A 17,705-nucleotide genomic window follows, 5' to 3' on the forward strand; every position below is an offset into this window, starting at 1 on the left:
AATAATCTTTATTTTGCACTTTACACACTTAACAATTTATTCGATTTCCCTTAAATTTCTATTTTCTGATGGTATTTTCAATTTTCCTGAAACAAAGCTTAATCAGGATAAAAGGTCGACCAACAGGCTACAAATATTGTCATTATACATTCTCCTATACTGAACAAGTTATATTTTCGCATTATTAAGTGAAACTTTTTACGATTCAGCTTGTTACATTAGATATAAAGAAACATTAATTTTGCAACCACAGCGTAAAAGAAAAACTCTTTTTGGATTATTCAAATAATGCCCCCTGCACAATATCTGAACACACAAAAGCTCTCCTCCCTCCTCAGTCAGCTGCAAAATTCTCACCGGCGTCGAGGTCCCTCCCCTAGCGAGGGCATAGGCCATGAGGAAGCGGTGATGCTGTTTACGTGCTTCTGCCGGTAGTTGCCGCTCGCAACGAGCAACTTGAGCAGCGGAGGAAGAGAAAACGACGGGGGAAAAAAAGTGGGCAAGCATGGCGGTGGGCCTTCGCTCCGTCTGCTTTGTGTTGGTGTGCCTGAGTGGGGAGGTGTTGTCCGGGTGAGTTGGCCCAGGGACGGCGGGGTCTTGCGCCCCGGGAGCTGGGGGAACATTCGCAGCCCGGATTGCTGCAGCTTCTACCTCCGCTGAATGGGAATAGATATCGGCGGCCCCGGTGTGACTGCCGGTGTGTGTGTGGGGGGTCTTGTTCACTTTGTCATTTTTTTGAGGGAAAACAGAAGGTGTTACGCGGATTGCCGTGGTCCTTTGGGTCTATCAGTTAAATAATGGTTTGTTGTGTTAAATCACTCCTGTCTGAATTTTCATTGTCTATTTCCTCCCCGGGAGGACAGGCGGGATTTCTACAAGATCTTGGGGGTTTCTAAAAGCGCCTCGGTGAAGGATATCAAGAAGGCTTATCGTAAGCTGGCCCTGCAGCTACACCCGGACAGAAACCCGGACGATCCGGTGGCACAGGAGAAGTTCCAGGATTTGGGGGCTGCTTATGAGGTACGGAGTAAGGGTGCATGTGTGGGTCGGGGGCTGAATAGGGCCGAGAGGAGTCAAGGGTAATGTTTGTGTGTTGAAGTAGCGTGACGGTGTAAGATTTGGCTGAAGATGTTTCGCGTTTTCCACGTGAAGTCTCCGAGTCACTTTTTTTAGTTCTGAGTTGTAACGATGACAAGTCGGGGAGAATGTGTGGCTTCTGCTCATTGGCTACGAGGAGGGAGGTGAGAGGGCGCTCACTATAATTTAAACCAACAGAAAGCTGCGGAAAGGTTCTTCCAATATGCATACTTTAATCAATTTTTTTGTAGCTGTTTATAAGAAATGATGGCTTAATATTTAAATAAATTGAAACTCCAATTCTCGAATTCAGTGACTGTTAAGTGGAAATTCGTTTTCCTAACGTGTATTTTGTAGAACGTGTCCATTTTTCAAGTCAGTTTATCCTAGTTCAGAAATGGTTGAAGTCACTGTATGTGGTTGAATGAATACTGAATGATATTGGTAAAGCGTAGGCATTGAAGCATCTGCTATGTCATCTCCTACTGGGACCCAAAATGCTATTCCTGTGGAAAATGCAGTTTTGCGTAGGCTTGGGTCAGGATGGTAAGGAAAGAGCTTGCATTTGTATAGTAATCTTTCATGACCTTGGGATACAGTATCCCAAATTCCTTGCATTTGACACGAATCTTTATTTAAAAGACACAATAATGTGCATGCTGGAAATTTGAATTAAATACACTATGATTGAGAGTGGGAAACAGTTAAAATTTCAAAACTATACCTTTACATCAGAGGTTTTGTGTTGCTTATTGTGGGACCTCTTGCATTAGGGAATCTGAACACAGTATAACTGCGGAAGACTTGTCTGCTGCTTGTCATTTGGTGTTTGTATCTCTCTCCCATTCTGTACGTCACTTCATTTGAACAATGCATGATTAACAACTCCATGTTTTCAAAACATTTCGCAGCCCTTTTGGCCTTGGTCTAATAATGTTAAAGTCAATGTTAACTGTAGGTGTGGTTTTGTTCAGGGGATGTAGAACTTTACTGAGGAGGTGGATTTTTAAAAATGCTGTGATATTTGTTCAAACATTGGTTTTGTATGCAGAGAAAATTTGTACTAGATTCTCAGGCTCATGCAGAATGCTCCACCTGACCTTACCATGCGTAATTCCCTTCCTCTTTTAACTAATTTCATGCTATTTTTCTTAATAGTTCTTTTCATATAGTTATGCTTTTTCTGTCAAATGGTAATATCAATTAATTTAACATTCTGCACAAAAGTTGTTTTGAATATCTTTTTTCCTATTTCTAATCTTACAGTTCTGTTAAATTTATATCTGGTGTTCATATTTTCAAACAAAGATGTCTAAGCTATACCATGTTCAGCTGTTCCTACTTGTTTTCAAATAAAGTTTCTTGTAACTTTGCAGCTCCTCCCATTGAAACATTGAAGTTGAATGGAAGAAACCTGGAGTATTCTCTTCCACTCTCATTGCAATACTAATTTAACTGGAGTACTGAGTTCAGTAGATTGATTTGATTTCAATATTGTATCACCCAGTTCGATATACAAGTTTGGAACAAAGTCTACGATGTCTCCAAGTTATCACAGAATTACCTCATCCTGGAGAAACGTTTTGAATGTTTGTATGCACATAATGATATGTGTACAAATGTTATGCATTTAATATATTGTTCCACAAGGATGCCATAGAAGCTATCTGATTTCATAAAAATACATTTGTGATTACATTCCGCAGTACGTCTTTGGTACCCAGAACATTTATAAAGTGGATCACATCCTGTACCTTAGAGGAGAATAGAAATTATGCCAGCATTTTTTTTAAAGTTTACCTTTAAATTTATTGTTTCTCTCATTTGATTTTGTTTTAATATATTCTTAAACATGCTGTCAGTTTTAAAAATGCAACCATGAGGAAATGCAAATTCAGATAAAAAAAAACTTCCACTTTATTGAAAGCAGACGTGGACACAATAACTAAACGTGCACAACTCTTAACTGCAGTAACTTGTGTCATTGAGAGAAGGGGAAATGAAGGCTCTCTGTACATTTTGCTTAACCTGTTACCACCTTAATTGGAACAGAGGTTTCCAATTTGAAGGATGTTCATTTACCCACTTTGCATTTTGTTCATTTGGTAGAAGCATGAAAATTTTTGAGATGCATGAATGAATTGAGTAGGTGAGAGCATTTTGCGAATCATATGTTATTTAATTTACTAGTGCAGCTAAGAAAATTCAAGGGGTTTCTTTTACCATGCCAAGTCAAAAAATTATTTCTTTTGCTTCATGTAACATCTGTGAACACTTCGTTCTCTTACTTTTTAAAGGTTCATATCTGAAGTTGGGCTATTAATCAGATTGAAAAGTGTACCCTAAAATGATAGTGTGGTGTAACCCAGAAAAATCAAGCTGGTGTAATTGGAATCAATAAGTTTTTTCCATCCACCTTCCTTCCTGGAGGGTTTCACAGTTTGAATCTTTGTCTACACTTCTAATCTGGGAAAATTCTTCATTAATGGAAGCAAAAAAAGAGATTCGCTTCTAAGGATTGCCTGTTGATTTAGGTTGTCAGTTTTTAAGGATAGGAGTATTCATGGAACCAAATACCTAGGATGAGTTTTGAATCCAGTTACTTTACGCTTTGTAAAAGCTTAGTAATAAAATACAAACTTGGGTGCTAGGCTGCTAGTCACAAAGAATTCACTGAATTTATTTTTCTTTCAAGTTTCTTGGCATTGGTCGATATGTGCAAGTCCATATGCCTTGAATTGGCAAAGGTGGTCTTTGCTTCAGTTTCCATTAACCTGGTGTAGAGTCATTTGTAGTTTTATTCTAAGTGTTTATGAAATGCTGAAAATATTTATTTTGTAAAAGACATTGGTTGGCATAGATGAGACGGGCAAAAGAGCACACTTCTATGGTGTATTACTCTAATACTCTGACAAAATATGAGTAACTGAAACTGCAGTGTTCTTTTTATTTTGTTTCCTCTAAGCAGACGAGGCAGTAATAAAGCACCTATTGATTAGTGCTATCTATACTTCTAATAGGTTTTGTCTGATGAAGAGAAGAGGAAACAGTATGATATGTATGGTGAAGAGGGTTTAAAGGAAGGTCGGCAAGGTTCTCATGATGACATCTTTTCACAGTAAGTAATGTACTTTGCATTTTTAATATCATGTTTTGGATGCAATCTTGGTCTTGTATCTGTAAATCGTTCTCCACCTGTAAGATCCAACTCTTACCAATGTGCTTTCTGTCCATCTTTTTGCGTATCTGAGATTCAGTTTACTCTGGATTTGAAAAGATATTGAATTAATTTTCAATTGTTATGGGGAAAATTAGCCATAAGAGTAAGTGACACTTGACACGAAAGCTAATCCTTGCATTAGAGTTTACTGTATAGTGATAAGGGATGGTCACATTCTGTGCTAACGTAGCGATTGAGATCAGCAGATCTCACATGAGCAAATATTGAAGTTGAGATCTTCTTTAAGCATCAGAGCTGTGATACGGTTGTGATCCATTTGCGAAGACTGGTTTGATTAAATGTAAACTCAACTGAATATTAAATTTGGAAATGCAGAAATAAGATATTACTATTTCTTCAACTTTTTACTGGACAAATCATTTTATTTTTAACTTGCAGCTTCTTTGGAGACTTTGGTTTTATGTTTGGAGGAAGTCCTCGACATCAAGATAGGAACATTCCCCGAGGAAGCGACATAGTAGTGGACCTTGAAGTTACACTGGAAGAAGTATATTCAGGCAATTTTGTAGAAGTAAGTAATCAACAGAAACCCATAACAAATTTGATTTTTGGTAATTAATGCATTTGTATATCTACTAACTCCTTATTTAACCAAGTAGGAAGCTGTTCAGCCCTGCCTGAGAGTAAAGTCAAAAGTGCACCAGGACCTCATCAGAGGGTATACCAGCCTATTACTCTTGCACACCTCCAGCTGCAGTTGGAGAAACGCTCTCATATCTAAATATTAAGGATGGGTCTGAGGTAGCCAAAGTGGTAGCAGCTTTTGTAGTGTGATGTGTGTGTTGATCTCAGTTTCAAATGACAAATTGAAAAACTGCCAGTAACACATTATCAGTGCTACTTGGTGGTATAACAACATCCTAGCCTATGACATTCAGCGTCCTAATTTTGATAGCAAGCTCAGACTGCAGGGATGAGAGTGCCTGTCCATTATCAGCCAGAGGTGCAACAATGAGGACCTTGTGCATTTTGGCTTGGCTCTCGGCGTAAGGCTAAACAGTTTTCTGTTGGTTCTGGTGGATAAATAGATTCTCTCTATGAATAAGCTAGAGACACATGAAAATAGCAGTGAGAAGAATTATGACAACAAGCATACACATTTTTATGACTCTGCTGTGATCAGGAAGAATTCCAGTGTGGCCCTGTATTAGCTGACCCTGTAATCATGTGAGGAGTAGATCACCCTGAACAGCTTAATCTTTCCAGCAGTTTAAATAAACTGCTCCTGCTCACACAGTTCTTGATAAAGGCACCATTTAGTGGTCAACTGCTACACTGAAAAGGTGGGTTAGGTTGTGGATGCTCAGGTCCAAAACCAGCCTGGGATTCGAGTAATTGCATTCTGCTGAAACTCTGCACTTTATCCAGGGAAACATGGACAAATACTCTTCTTGATATTCAGAGGGGACATTTGCTATTTGTTACAATTCCTGCATTTGCTCCCACCTATCCTGGGGTACAGTGCTTTCCTTCTAGCAAGAACAGTTTTAGCAGATGCTGCAGGGACGACAGCTTTGTGTGTGGATTGAATCCATTATCACCTGGAACTTTCCTGTGATGAGTACGTCGACAACCTCATTAGCTTCTTCTTGACATGGAGATTATCTCTGATGTCTAGAATCTCTATTGATTATGATAATTTCTCTGGAGTACAAGGCAGTGTTCCACCAATCTGTATGGCTGTTTATTGGGCTCTGTGATGACCACCCTTTTTTTCATAAAAATAGCCTTTTGGTCTACTGTGTCCACATTGACCATCGATTCTATTCACCTGTATTAGGTCTGTAGCGTTCTGTGCCTTGGCAGTTTGTCTAGAAGCTTATAAAATGTTGTGAAGGTATCTTCCTCCACCAGCTCTTCCGGCAGTGCATTCCAGATACATTTCTTGCTTTTTATGTATACAGTTCTTTTGTGAATTGTATTCAACTCTCTTTGCCGGTGGAAAGGGGGTGCAGGAGCTTCAGGTCCCACACAATGAGATTCAAGAACAGTTATTACCCTTCAACCATCAGGCCACTGAACCAGCATGGATAACTTCACATCCCTCAACACTGAACTGATTCCACAGCCTATCAAGGAATCTGGAACTTGTGTTCTCAGTATTATATATTTATTTATTTTTGTATTTTCAGTTAGTCTTCTGCACATTGGTTGTTTGTCAATCTTTGTAGTTTTTCTTTGTGAATGCCTTCTGTGAATGCCTGCAAGAAAATTGGTCCTCTGGAATATCAGAAAGATAATATCTGCAAGGAGCCAAAAGTGATGGGGAAGATGCGAGGGATAGATACAGGGTCTATCGAAGTGAGGCAAAGCAGCAGCAACGTCATGGACCCTATACAGATTACAGAAGAGGTGTTTGCTGTCTTGAAGCAAATTATGATAGACAAATCCCCAGGGCCTGACAAGGTGCTCCCTTGGACCCTGTGGGAGGCAAATGCAAAAATTGCAGGGGCTGTGGCAGAGATATTTCAATCATCCTCAGTAACAGGTGAAGTAATGGATGATAGCTAATGTTGTTCTGCTGTTTAAGAAAGATTCTAAGAATAAACCAGGAAATCATAGGCCGGTGAGCGGTGAGAGTAGTGGGAAAGTTATTGGAGGGTATTCTAAGGAACTGGCTATATGAGTATTTGGATAGTCATTCCTTTGTGCATAGTGCGCATAGAGTTTTCAAGGAAGTTACTAGAAAGTTAAAGGCTGGGCAGTGAATGTTGTTTACATGGACTTCAACAAGGCATTGGCCATGGGAGGTTGGTCATGGAGGTTCGGTTGCTTGGCATTCAAGATGAAGCAGTGAATTAGTCTTGTGGGAGAAGTCAAGAGAGTGGTAGTAGATGGTTGCCTCTCTGACTGGAGGCCTGAGACTAGTGGAGCACTGCAGGGATCAGTGCTGGGTCCATTCTTGGTATCTATATCAACTGTCTGGATGATATGGTTAACTGCATCAGCAAATTTATGGATGACGCCAAGATTGGAGGTGTAGTGGACATTGAGGAAGACTTATCAAAGCTTGCAGTGGGATCTGGACCAGCTGGAAAAGTGGGCTAAAAAATGGCAAATGGAATTTAATGCAGACAAGTGTGATGTTTTGCCAGGGTAGGTCTTGCACAATGAGTGGTTTGGCACTGTGGAGTGTGGTACAACAAAGTTATCTGGGAATACAGGTCCATAAACCTTTGAAAGTGATGTCACAGGTAGATAGGGCCATAAGAAAGCTTTTGGCACATTGGCCTTCTTGGGTCAAAGTATTGAGTACAGGAGTTGGGATGTTGTTTTGAAGTTATCTGCGATGTTGGTTAGGCCCAAGTAGGAGATCTGTGTAGTTTTGGTCACCTACCCACAGGAAAGATGTAAACAAGACTGAAAACGTACAGAGAAAATTTACAATTAATTTGCTGGGACTGCAGGATCTGGGTAATAAGGATAGATTGAATAGGTTAGAACTTAATCAAATCTCCCCTTGATCTCCTACATTCTAGGAAATGGAAGTAAACAAAATCACAAAAATTATAGGTAGGGTAAATGCAAGCAGGCTTTTTCCACGGTGGCTGGTTGAGACTACAACTGGAGGTCATTGGTTAAGCGTGAAAGGTGAAGTGTTTAAGGAGAACATGAGGGGAAATTTCTGCACTCAGAGAATGGTGAGAGTGTGGAACGAGTTGCTAGCACAAGTGATGGATATGATTTTGATTTCAACATTTAAGAGAAGTTTGGATAGGTACATGGGATGGGAGGGGTGCGGAAGGCTATAATCCGGGTGCAGGTCAATGGGACTAGCAGGTAAAATGGTTTGGCACAGGCCAAAGGGCATGTTTCTGTGCTCCAGTTTTCTATGACTCTTGTGTCCCGACCCTGACAACCTGCTCTCATTCTCGTCCACATAACCGCTTGACTTGTTAAACCTTCTAATTATCACCCGTTACAAGAACACACAGTACTACGGGAGATAAAGCAACTGATTTATTAGTAGCTCGCTACTGGAGAGAGAGCGCACTTCTAGGGCACACATGGGATCCGTACCAGTGGTGTCTGTCTCCCCGCGTACAGATACAGAGTCCCCTTTTTTTATATCCTTTCTGTCACGTGGCAGGAAGCAATTTTCCTAGCTACCCCCATAGTCACATGCCTAGCAACAGTAGTATTTTAAGACGTAGACCGCTTGGTTGCCTTATAGACCAAAAGTCATCAACCTCAGGAAATGTGCAGATGAGATGGCCCCTTGCTTTTTCAACCGTAGTTTCACATTTGTTTGGACAGTTTTACCACCTCCTGTTCTGCAGGTAAGACAAGGGTTGTGAGTTCGTATCGAACCTTTGTCCAACTTAGAAGTATTACAATTTATAGAGCTAGCTTACATGACAAAAAAAGCACTTAGCTTAATCCTTGTGGTTTCGATCCACAAAGCATAACATCTGCAAGGTTATCAGTGAGAACAGAACAAACAAAGGTCTGTAGCAATTTTAACCCGTTATTCACAAGAGTCCGAAAATCATTTCCTGACCCCTTTAACCCTTTAATATCTCATTCCCTCCTTTTATTATTCCATGATAACACAATTAAATTGGGGCTGAAAGCAGTGCTGCTAATTGGATAGCGAAAGCCTTGCAGCAAGTGTTTAAACAGGCCAACGGTACACAACACACAGTGATAATTACGACAAGAATGATTAGCCCATGCAGGAGATAAGAGCCCCACGATCCCCCTTGCAACCAGCTGAGCCTCCCTTCTCCGGCAGACCCTTGCCTAAAACTATCTAACTGCTCTTGAATCTCTAGAATTGTATGAGAGACTTTATAGGACTCGTCCCTGACATGAGTGATGCACTTATCCCCAGCTATGGCACACACGCCTCCTTGCTGAGCTAACTGGTAGTCCACAGCATACTGGGTTTGCAGAGCATAAAGTCGCTGTTCTGCCATTTCTTGGTTGATTGCCTCCAGGCCCTCCATTGTGCTGTTCCCCAATGCTGTGAGCCCACAGATGAGGTGGTTGTGATTTTTTTTTTTTTTTTGCGGCTATTGGCCCTGCTGAACCCCCTCAGAGAGAGAGAGAGAGTACTCAGGAACCCATAGCCCAAAGATGATCCTAGAGTTACTGGGTTCTTATAATCTGCACAAAATTCTTTACTGATGGATCGAGCCACCAGTTGCCGTCGAACGTGGGCTTCCTGCAGGCAAGGAACGGTGAGAGGGCTGATGGTTCCTACTGCGAATAGGCGAATAATGGAGGCAGAACATTGGTAGCCATAGTATAGGTTCTGTTAAAGAGGAACACAAATCTGCACTTTGCCCAGTAGCATGTGGAACTACCAGAAGAAAATATTTTCTGATACCAGGTATGTTCAGAGCGGTATTATGAGGCGAAAGCCAGTGACATTGTCCCTCTAGAAACGTGGGACCCATTACAATGACCACATACATACTCACTCCCTTTGGGTAGGGAAATATACTTTTCTCGAGTACAGGTACATGAAAACTTCCCTTGTTTTATTCTGCAATTATGATGCAGATGCTGCTTTTCAGTGCAGGGGATGTTCTCAGGGACTTTGACAATTACATACCCCCATCCTAATCCCTGGAAACAGAAAGGGCAGCTTTGGATGCCCCTACAGTTAGAGTTAGTGACCAAACACCCTCTTCCCGATCGTCATTTCATTGCATTCGTGCCTTTAGCTAGGACTGAGTTCCCCAGCACTTGGATTACCAATTCTCAGGTCCACCCAGAGATACCGTTCAGACTCTCCACACACCGTCCCCTACTCCCTCTTGTAAACTTTCCCTTTTCACCTTTACACTCTCTGCCTGATCTATCCTCTTCTACTAAATCCTCCCACCTCCTTTCCGATGGGTTAGCCACTAATAGTGCCTCCACAGATTGAGCTAAGGGGTAACATACAGTTCTATACCATATAATTGCATATGCATTTCATAAGAGATTACTTTCCAAAGTATCCGTTAGTACAAACAAAGAGTCCAAGTCCAACAATAATCACTTTTCGTCAGGCGGCCATCGCTTACAATCGCTCAGGTGAATCCACTGGTCGTGCCTTGTACTTTTACTGCTGTGGGTGTTCAGATAAGGATCTGAAAAGGTCCTTTCCACTGGGGTCCAAGCTTGGGGTGCTCCCAATCCCTTATCAGTTCTGAATCTCCAATTTTCAAATCTGGCCACTCCGCCTCCGGTTTTTCCTATGGCTTAAATGCCTCCTGCACCTGAGAATGAAGAAACTTTAGAAAGGATGTTAATTGCTTTAAATACCTTTGCAATTCATCCCCCATAACATTAAGGTCAACTTGAGTGGGAGGCTGCGTGTTAGCTTCCAGGACGTCCATAAACAATTTCAGCTGCTGGTACTCCAGTCGTGGAACGGGGAGTAATCCTCATCTGATACAAAGCTAACAGAAGGACCTTCAGCCAGTTCAGCCCGGTTTCGGACATTAACTTAGCCAACTTATTTTTCGGGGTGCCGTTAGCCCGTTCCACTACTCCTGCAGCCTTCGAGTGGTAGGCACAATGAAACTGCTGTTCAGTGTGCAGCACCTCGCATAGCTCTTTATTTATGTTTCCCACAAAATAAGGACCATTGTCCGAACTTATCTGTCTGCGTACCCTGAATCTTGGTATAATCTCTAAGTAACAAACTTACCACAGTGGAAGCTTTATTATTGGTGGTTGGAAAGGCTTCAGTCCATCTACTGAACACATCTACAATCACTAAACAATACTTATAACAGTGTACACGCGGTAGTTTGATTAAAATCAAGCTGAATGCATTTAGAAGGACCACTTGGCAAGGGGGTTTTTCCTGGGGCACATCTTATTCCTTTTTCTGTGTTTGTTTGTTGGCATATCAGACATGATCGTATTTTCTCTTGTACCGCCTCTTCTAACCTAGGGTGCCACCAGGTGCGTAATAAGATGTTACTCATTCCCTCCTTGCCAAGATGCGTATCAGTATGCAGGCGATCAATAAGCATTGGTAACAAAGCATCAGGTACACACACTTGGCCAACTGGAGTGAACCGGAGGCTCTTGGATGCAGAGTGCGAACACCCATGCATCTTCCAGATTAGTTTTTCTGAATCTGGTGTCCCCCTGTAGTTATTGTACAGTGTCCATGTCTGGAATACCCTTTGTTGTTGTGGTCAGCCTGCAGGCCAAGGCCAATTTCTCTGCCCTGGAGACAATACAAATGGCAGTCTGCGCTGCTAATTTGTCTTCCCTGTCTGCCCGGTTATTACTTTGGGTAACTGTAGAGGAGTCGGAGAGTTGCGCTTAGCACTTACTGATAGCCAATTGTTTTGGGAGGAGGTTCTTTACATACGAGGCATTCTGGATAGCGGTCCCTGCGGAAGTGAGGAATCCCCGGTGGGCCCACAATTGCCCAAAGTCATAAGTACCCCAAAAGCGTAACGGGAGTCAGTAAAAATATTGGCCACTTTATCCTTGGCCAATATACAGGCTGTCGTCAAGGCAAATAGTTCTGCCTTTTGTGCCGAGACAGAAAGTTGTGAGGATAATGACTCGGCCACAGCCGAGTCATTCACAATGGCATAGCCACTAAGGTGGGTTCCGGTTTAAAAAAAAATGAGCGCTCGCTTCATTTGGGGTCGCGAGTTATCTGACCAGTTCATGTTGGTCCTTATAGCAGTAGCGATATTCTCAGGGATACATTGCAAGAGAATAGCATTAAACTGGGGTGAGGAATTACCAGCATTATAGGCGGTATCCCTGGCATAAGTCGCGTAGGTGGAACAGAAACGGTTCCAAAAGTCAGTACCGTCTTCTTTATCCTTTGGTCTACATTCTAAGACTTTAGTCATGTCAATGGGCTGCTGGAGGGTTGTTTTTACCTGTTGCTAGGGGTCATGGGTTGCTGCTGAAAATGCCTGACAATTACTATGATTATCCAGCCCCTCGTACCATTTGGTCAGTTCATCTTGAATGAGAGCCATACAACAAAGACTAAAAGATCTTGGGGAGTGGCCTGATTCATTTGAATGGTACCTATTATATAGTCTATAAAATTGTCAGGATTCGTCTTACTATTAGGTGCCTTGCCCATGATTATGCACATTTCAAGCAACACACATCAAAGTTGCTGGTGAACGCAGCAGGCCAGGCAGCATCTCTAGGAAGAGGTACAGTTGACGTTTCAGGCCGAGACCCTTTGTCCTGACGAAGGGTCTCGGCCTGAAATGTCGACTGTACCTCTTCCTAGAGATGCTGCCTGGCCTGTTGCGTTCACCAGCAACTTCGATGTGTGTTGCTTGAATTTCCAGCATCTGCAGAATTCCTGTTGTATGCACATTTCATGTAGTTTCCAGGGGGTATAAACCTGCAGAGTAGGGAGCTGAGCATTTCCATGGGGATTAGGAACAATTCGGGTTGGCAACAGTCGGGGAGTATTAGCACTCGGGGCCCCTGGCCCGAAAGGATCGTCATCATCGTATTCCTCATCTGGGTCTATCAAGGGTCCATCTCCTACCAAACAATTCCTCCTTCTGCCCCTTCCATTGGACAGTGGCATTCGGGAGGGCTTTTCCTTCAACTGCTGTTTAGCTTGACTCGTAGTTCTGCCGGCTGTCGGGTCAGTGAATTGTCCCGACTCCTGATCCTGTTCCTGCCCATGGGGGCCTTGGGGGGAGTACGGGGGTGACGGTTGTCATGCCTGTGGTTGCGGGAGGGGAAGATAAATGGTGGGGGGGGTGGGGGTTGCACTAACCAATCCTCCTCCGTTTTGTCTGTGTCATCAGTCTTGTTTTGGAACAACATGGGCAATCCAGACATGTCTGGAGATACCTCCGTTTTACCCTGGTAATTAGCACCCTCATGTCCCTTTCCAGTTCCTTCTCCGGTTTTCTCCCTCCTTTTCTGTCCTTTATCATGCTCCTCACACTGATACTTAAACACTTCCCATGGCTTGGGTTTGCCTTCCCTATCACATACACTAATTCCTCTTCTACGTGCATTTGTTCTCAACGACTTTGTCAAGACTTACTGGTTAATTCCTTCGCAAACAACACTCTTCCTTCAGTTAGTCCTGACGAAGGGTCTCGGCCTGAAACGTCGACTGCGCCTCTTCCTATAGATGCTGCTTGGCCTGCTGCGTTCACCAGCAACTTTGATGTATGCTGGTTAATTCCTTGACCGTTTTTCTCCATGTTGACATTAAAATTTTCTATTTTTTCCCCTGAATTTTGTTTCCCCATTGCCTCCTCTGCTTGAATACATTTTTTCACATCCTAGGGCTCTCCTGATGGCCACATTTCATTTCCCAGTTTCTTATTTAATGAGGCAGATAATTTACAGAAATCATTTTCGTCCCTGGGATTCTCCTTACAAATTTTAAACAAGGGGGTGTCCGGTCCTGACGTATCAAGGGTCTGACCCATTTTCCTTTAATCCATTAATTTTGTGCCACATCTCTCTGCATCCACTTCAGAGTCCTGACCTTCGCGTGGGGGATTTCCCCTCTTAACAACCGGTCTAAGGCAGGGTTTCCGAGACAGGTAAATTATTGTAAGCTTACTCCAGTGAATCCTCTAACTGTTATCCAGGGTGTATCCTCAAACCCACTCCTTGTACCAGGACGAATCCTCAAGCCCACTCTTCTTACCGTAGTACTCGGGTAATCTTATTGTTCTTCAGGAGTCTGTCAGAGGATTACCCGCCAGACGAAGGGGTCATCAAGGTGGACAATTAATGAGAGATATCAGGGTAAATCTTACCTTGTGGGCCCATCCGTCTCAGGTCATTGCCACCGAGCCGATGGCTGACGCCGTCTCACGGGAATGCCTCGTCTTGGACTCCTGGCTGACTCACCAAATTGTTAAACTTTACTTCTAATTATCACCCCGTTACCCAATTGAAGAACACACAGTACTACGGGAGATAGAACAGCTGCTTCTTTGTTAGTAGCTCGCTACTGGAGAGAGGGCGCACACGGGATCCATACTAGTGGTCTCACTCTCCCCGCACACAGAGTCCCCTTTTTTATATCCTTTCTGTCACGTAGCAGGAAACAATTTTCCTAGCTACCCCCATAGTCACATTTCTAGCAACAGTAGTATTTTAAGACACCCTTGGGTGCCTTACTAGACCAAAGGTCATCAACCTCAGGAAATGTGCAGGATGAGATGGCCCCTCGCTATTTCAACCGTAGTTTCACTTTCATTTAGACAGTTTTACCACATCCCATTCTGCTGGTGAGACAAGGGTTGTAAGTTCACATCAAACCTTCGTCCAACTTAGAAGTATTACAATTTATAGACCCAGCTTACACGACGAAAAAAAGAACGCTTGGCTCAATCCTTGTGGTTTCGATCCACAAAGCGTAACATCTGTAAGGTTATCAGTCAGAACAGAACAAACAAAGGTCTGTAGCAATTTTAACCCGTTATTCACAAGAGTCCGAAAATCATTTCCTGACCCCTTTAACCCTTTAATAGCTCAGTCTGTCCCCCAACCACTGAATCCCCTAACAGTTCCACTCACCTTGTGCCACAATGTATAATGCTGACAGCTGTAAAGAGTGTGATCTGTCAAAGACCATTGGATTTTGATAGCAGTTTGGAATTTCTGTGCCAAGCTTCTCCTGCACAAAAATCCCAGTGTCTGATGTATGGTGCAGTTGTGGCAAGTGAAGGTTTCCCATTAAGATCATTTCAAATTTTCAGGTTAGTGATACTGGTTGAATGTGTTCTCACTCCAGTGAACTTACTATTCTTAAGATGCAAAATAGGCCACCGTTATTTCTAACAACATTCTTGGACAGGTGGAAACCGTACTTGTGGTTACACCTGTGATCTGTTGTTGAGTTGTAAAATAACTTAGTCAGTAATGTGTTCCGGTTTATTGCCCCTAACAGGCTTTAAAAGGAAGGGGTTTGTTACTAAACTTACTCAGAAGATGAATGATTTTGAAATGGTGTAAAAACTTGTATTAATCTATGATTCCTGCTGATCAAATGCTTACACTCAAATTTACCAAAACAAATCTAATTACATAATATAAAATGCATGAATCTGAGATTGGATCATGTCGGTGTATTTTAGTTTTTTAATCTTACCAGTTTCTTTTTTCCTTCTATCTTTATTTCCCCCACAATATCGACTCTTTGCTAGAGAGTATTTTGATATTCATTTTCAATTACTGTCCTAGTTCAGCATGGCTAATTTTCTAGTCTGCCTGTTTTGGTGCTGACTACATAGAGTGGTGCTAGAAAGTTTGTGAACCCTGTAAATGTTTCTGTATTTCTGTAAAAATATGACCTAAAATGTGATCAGATCTTCACAAGTCCTAAAACTAAATGAAGAGTATGTGAACCTCTGGGGTAATGCATTCTGCGAAAGCTATTTGGAGTTAGGTGTTCCAGTCAATGAGATGAGATTGGAGGTGTGGGTTGTAGAGGTGCCCTGTCCTATTGAAACCCTGCTGGTTTCCTTGGCTGTGTACATCTAGAGAATACAGATTCCAGTCCCGCCAAACCCATGAGATTGAGAAAGCTGTTCCACCCTAAGCCCCGATTTGTGTGGATGCTGTGTAATTTGCTACTTGTTTACAATTCAGTGCCAAGAAACAGTAGGCAGCACACTGCATACGATTGAAGGAATTATTATGAATCTTAACTTGAACTTGACTGAAGGGTTAGTAAAGAAAAGAAAGAAAAAAAAACCAAAGGGCCTATTATAACTACACAGTCAAATGTTCACAAGTTGGAGCTCAACTCTTCCAAAAATTCATATTCACCAATCCTCAGTCGATTTTGCCGCCTGGCTCCATTGAATCACGGTCTCCGACCAGCTTGAATCCTACGACCGGTTCTCTCCAGTGTCTTCTCTCTTTATCTGCCGCCAAACAGAAAAAAAACCCAAGACCAACCTTCCTAATTGAATGACACACATTCTTCAGCATCCCTTATCTTCAACAATAACCCAAACAGGCTGAAATCAGAACAGATTGCTTTTACAGAACTGCCAAAATGAAATACCAACAACCTAGTAAAAATGTGAGCCAGGTTGTTGTGTATAAAAAAAAAAGGCACACAAAATCAGGTTACTGACAGAGCCTGCTCTTCTCAAGAAAAAATAGTTTATGTACACCATGCCTCAATCAAAACAACTTTCAGAGGACCTTAGAGGAATTTGTAGAAATGTGTGAGGCTGGAAGAAGCTACAAAAGCATTTCCAAAGACCTGAGTGCTCATCAGTCTTCCGTAAGAGAAATTGTTTACAACTGGAAGAAACTTGGTACTGTTGCTACTCTCCCTGGGAGTGGGCGTCCTGCAGAGATCACATCCAAGAGCACAAAGTGCAATGCTGAGGGAGGTGAGAAAGAACCCAAGGGTAACAGCAAAAGACCTGCAGAAATCTCTAGAACTTGCTGAAGTCTCTATTCATGTGTCCACTATAAGAAAAACGCTGAACAAGAATGGTGTTCATGGAAGGACATCGCAGAGGAAACCACTGCCCTCCAAAAAAAAATTACTGTATGTCTCAAGTTTTCGAAAGACCACCTGGATGTTCTACACTGTTTCTGAGACAATGTTCTGTGGACAGATGAGATAAAAGTTGAACTTTTTGCACAAATGCACATTGCTATGTTTGGAAGGAAAAGAGCATTGCACACCAACACAAAAACCTCATCCCAATTGTGAAGCATGGTGGAAGGAGCATCATTGTACGGGGCTGCTTTGCTGCCTCAGGGCCTGGACAGCTTGCAATCGTTGAGGGAACAGTGAATTCAAAATTGTCAAGACATTTTATAGGAGAATGTAAGGTAAGCAGTCTGTCACCTGGAGCTTAATAGAAGTTGGATAATGCAATAAGACAATGATCTGAAAGACAAGAGTAAATCAACAACAGCAACACACACACAATGCTGGTGAAACGCAGCAGGCCAAGCAGCATCTATAGGAAGAAGTACAGTCAACGTTTCGGGCCAAGAACCTTCGTCAGGACTAACTGAAAGAAGAGATGGTAAGAGATTTGGAAGTGGGAGGGGGACATCTGAAATGATAGGAGAAGGCAGGAGGGGGAGGGATGAAGCTAAGAGCTGGAAAGTTGATTGGCAAAAGGGATACAGAGTTGGAGAAGGGGGAGGATCATGGGACAGGAGGCCTAGGGAGAAAGAAAGGGGGAGGGGAGCCCGGAGGAAGATGGAGAGCAGGCAAGGAGTGATTGAATGTGAGAGAGACAGGAGAAAAAAAAGGGGGTGGAAATAAAAATAAATAAGGGATGGGGTAAGAAGGGGAGGAGGGGCATTAACAGAAGTTAGAGAAATCAATGTTCATGCCATCAGGTTGGAGGGTACCCAGATGGAATATAAGGTGTTGTTCTTCCAACCTGAGTCTAGCTTCATCTTGACAGTAGAGGAGGCCATGGAT

The 17,705-nt window shown here is 42.5% G+C and overlaps 1 protein-coding gene across 1 annotated transcript in view; it reads left to right on the forward strand.

Annotated features, from left to right (window-relative positions):
• Nucleotides 1-383: 383 nt before the first annotated feature.
• Nucleotides 384-17,705, forward strand: part of dnajb11 (DnaJ heat shock protein family (Hsp40) member B11) — a 42,828-nt gene continuing 25,506 nt past the window's right edge. The window contains exons 1-4 of the mRNA XM_063051889.1: nt 384-570; nt 864-1,020; nt 4,098-4,195; nt 4,697-4,829. Of these exons, the coding sequence (XP_062907959.1) occupies nt 506-570; nt 864-1,020; nt 4,098-4,195; nt 4,697-4,829 (453 nt within the window). The 5' untranslated portion in view covers nt 384-505. The remainder of the gene's footprint in view (nt 571-863; nt 1,021-4,097; nt 4,196-4,696; nt 4,830-17,705) is intronic.

The sequence above is a fragment of the Mobula hypostoma genome, chromosome 6, assembly GCF_963921235.1.
Source record: "Mobula hypostoma chromosome 6, sMobHyp1.1, whole genome shotgun sequence".
NCBI lineage: Eukaryota > Metazoa > Chordata > Chondrichthyes > Myliobatiformes > Myliobatidae > Mobula > Mobula hypostoma.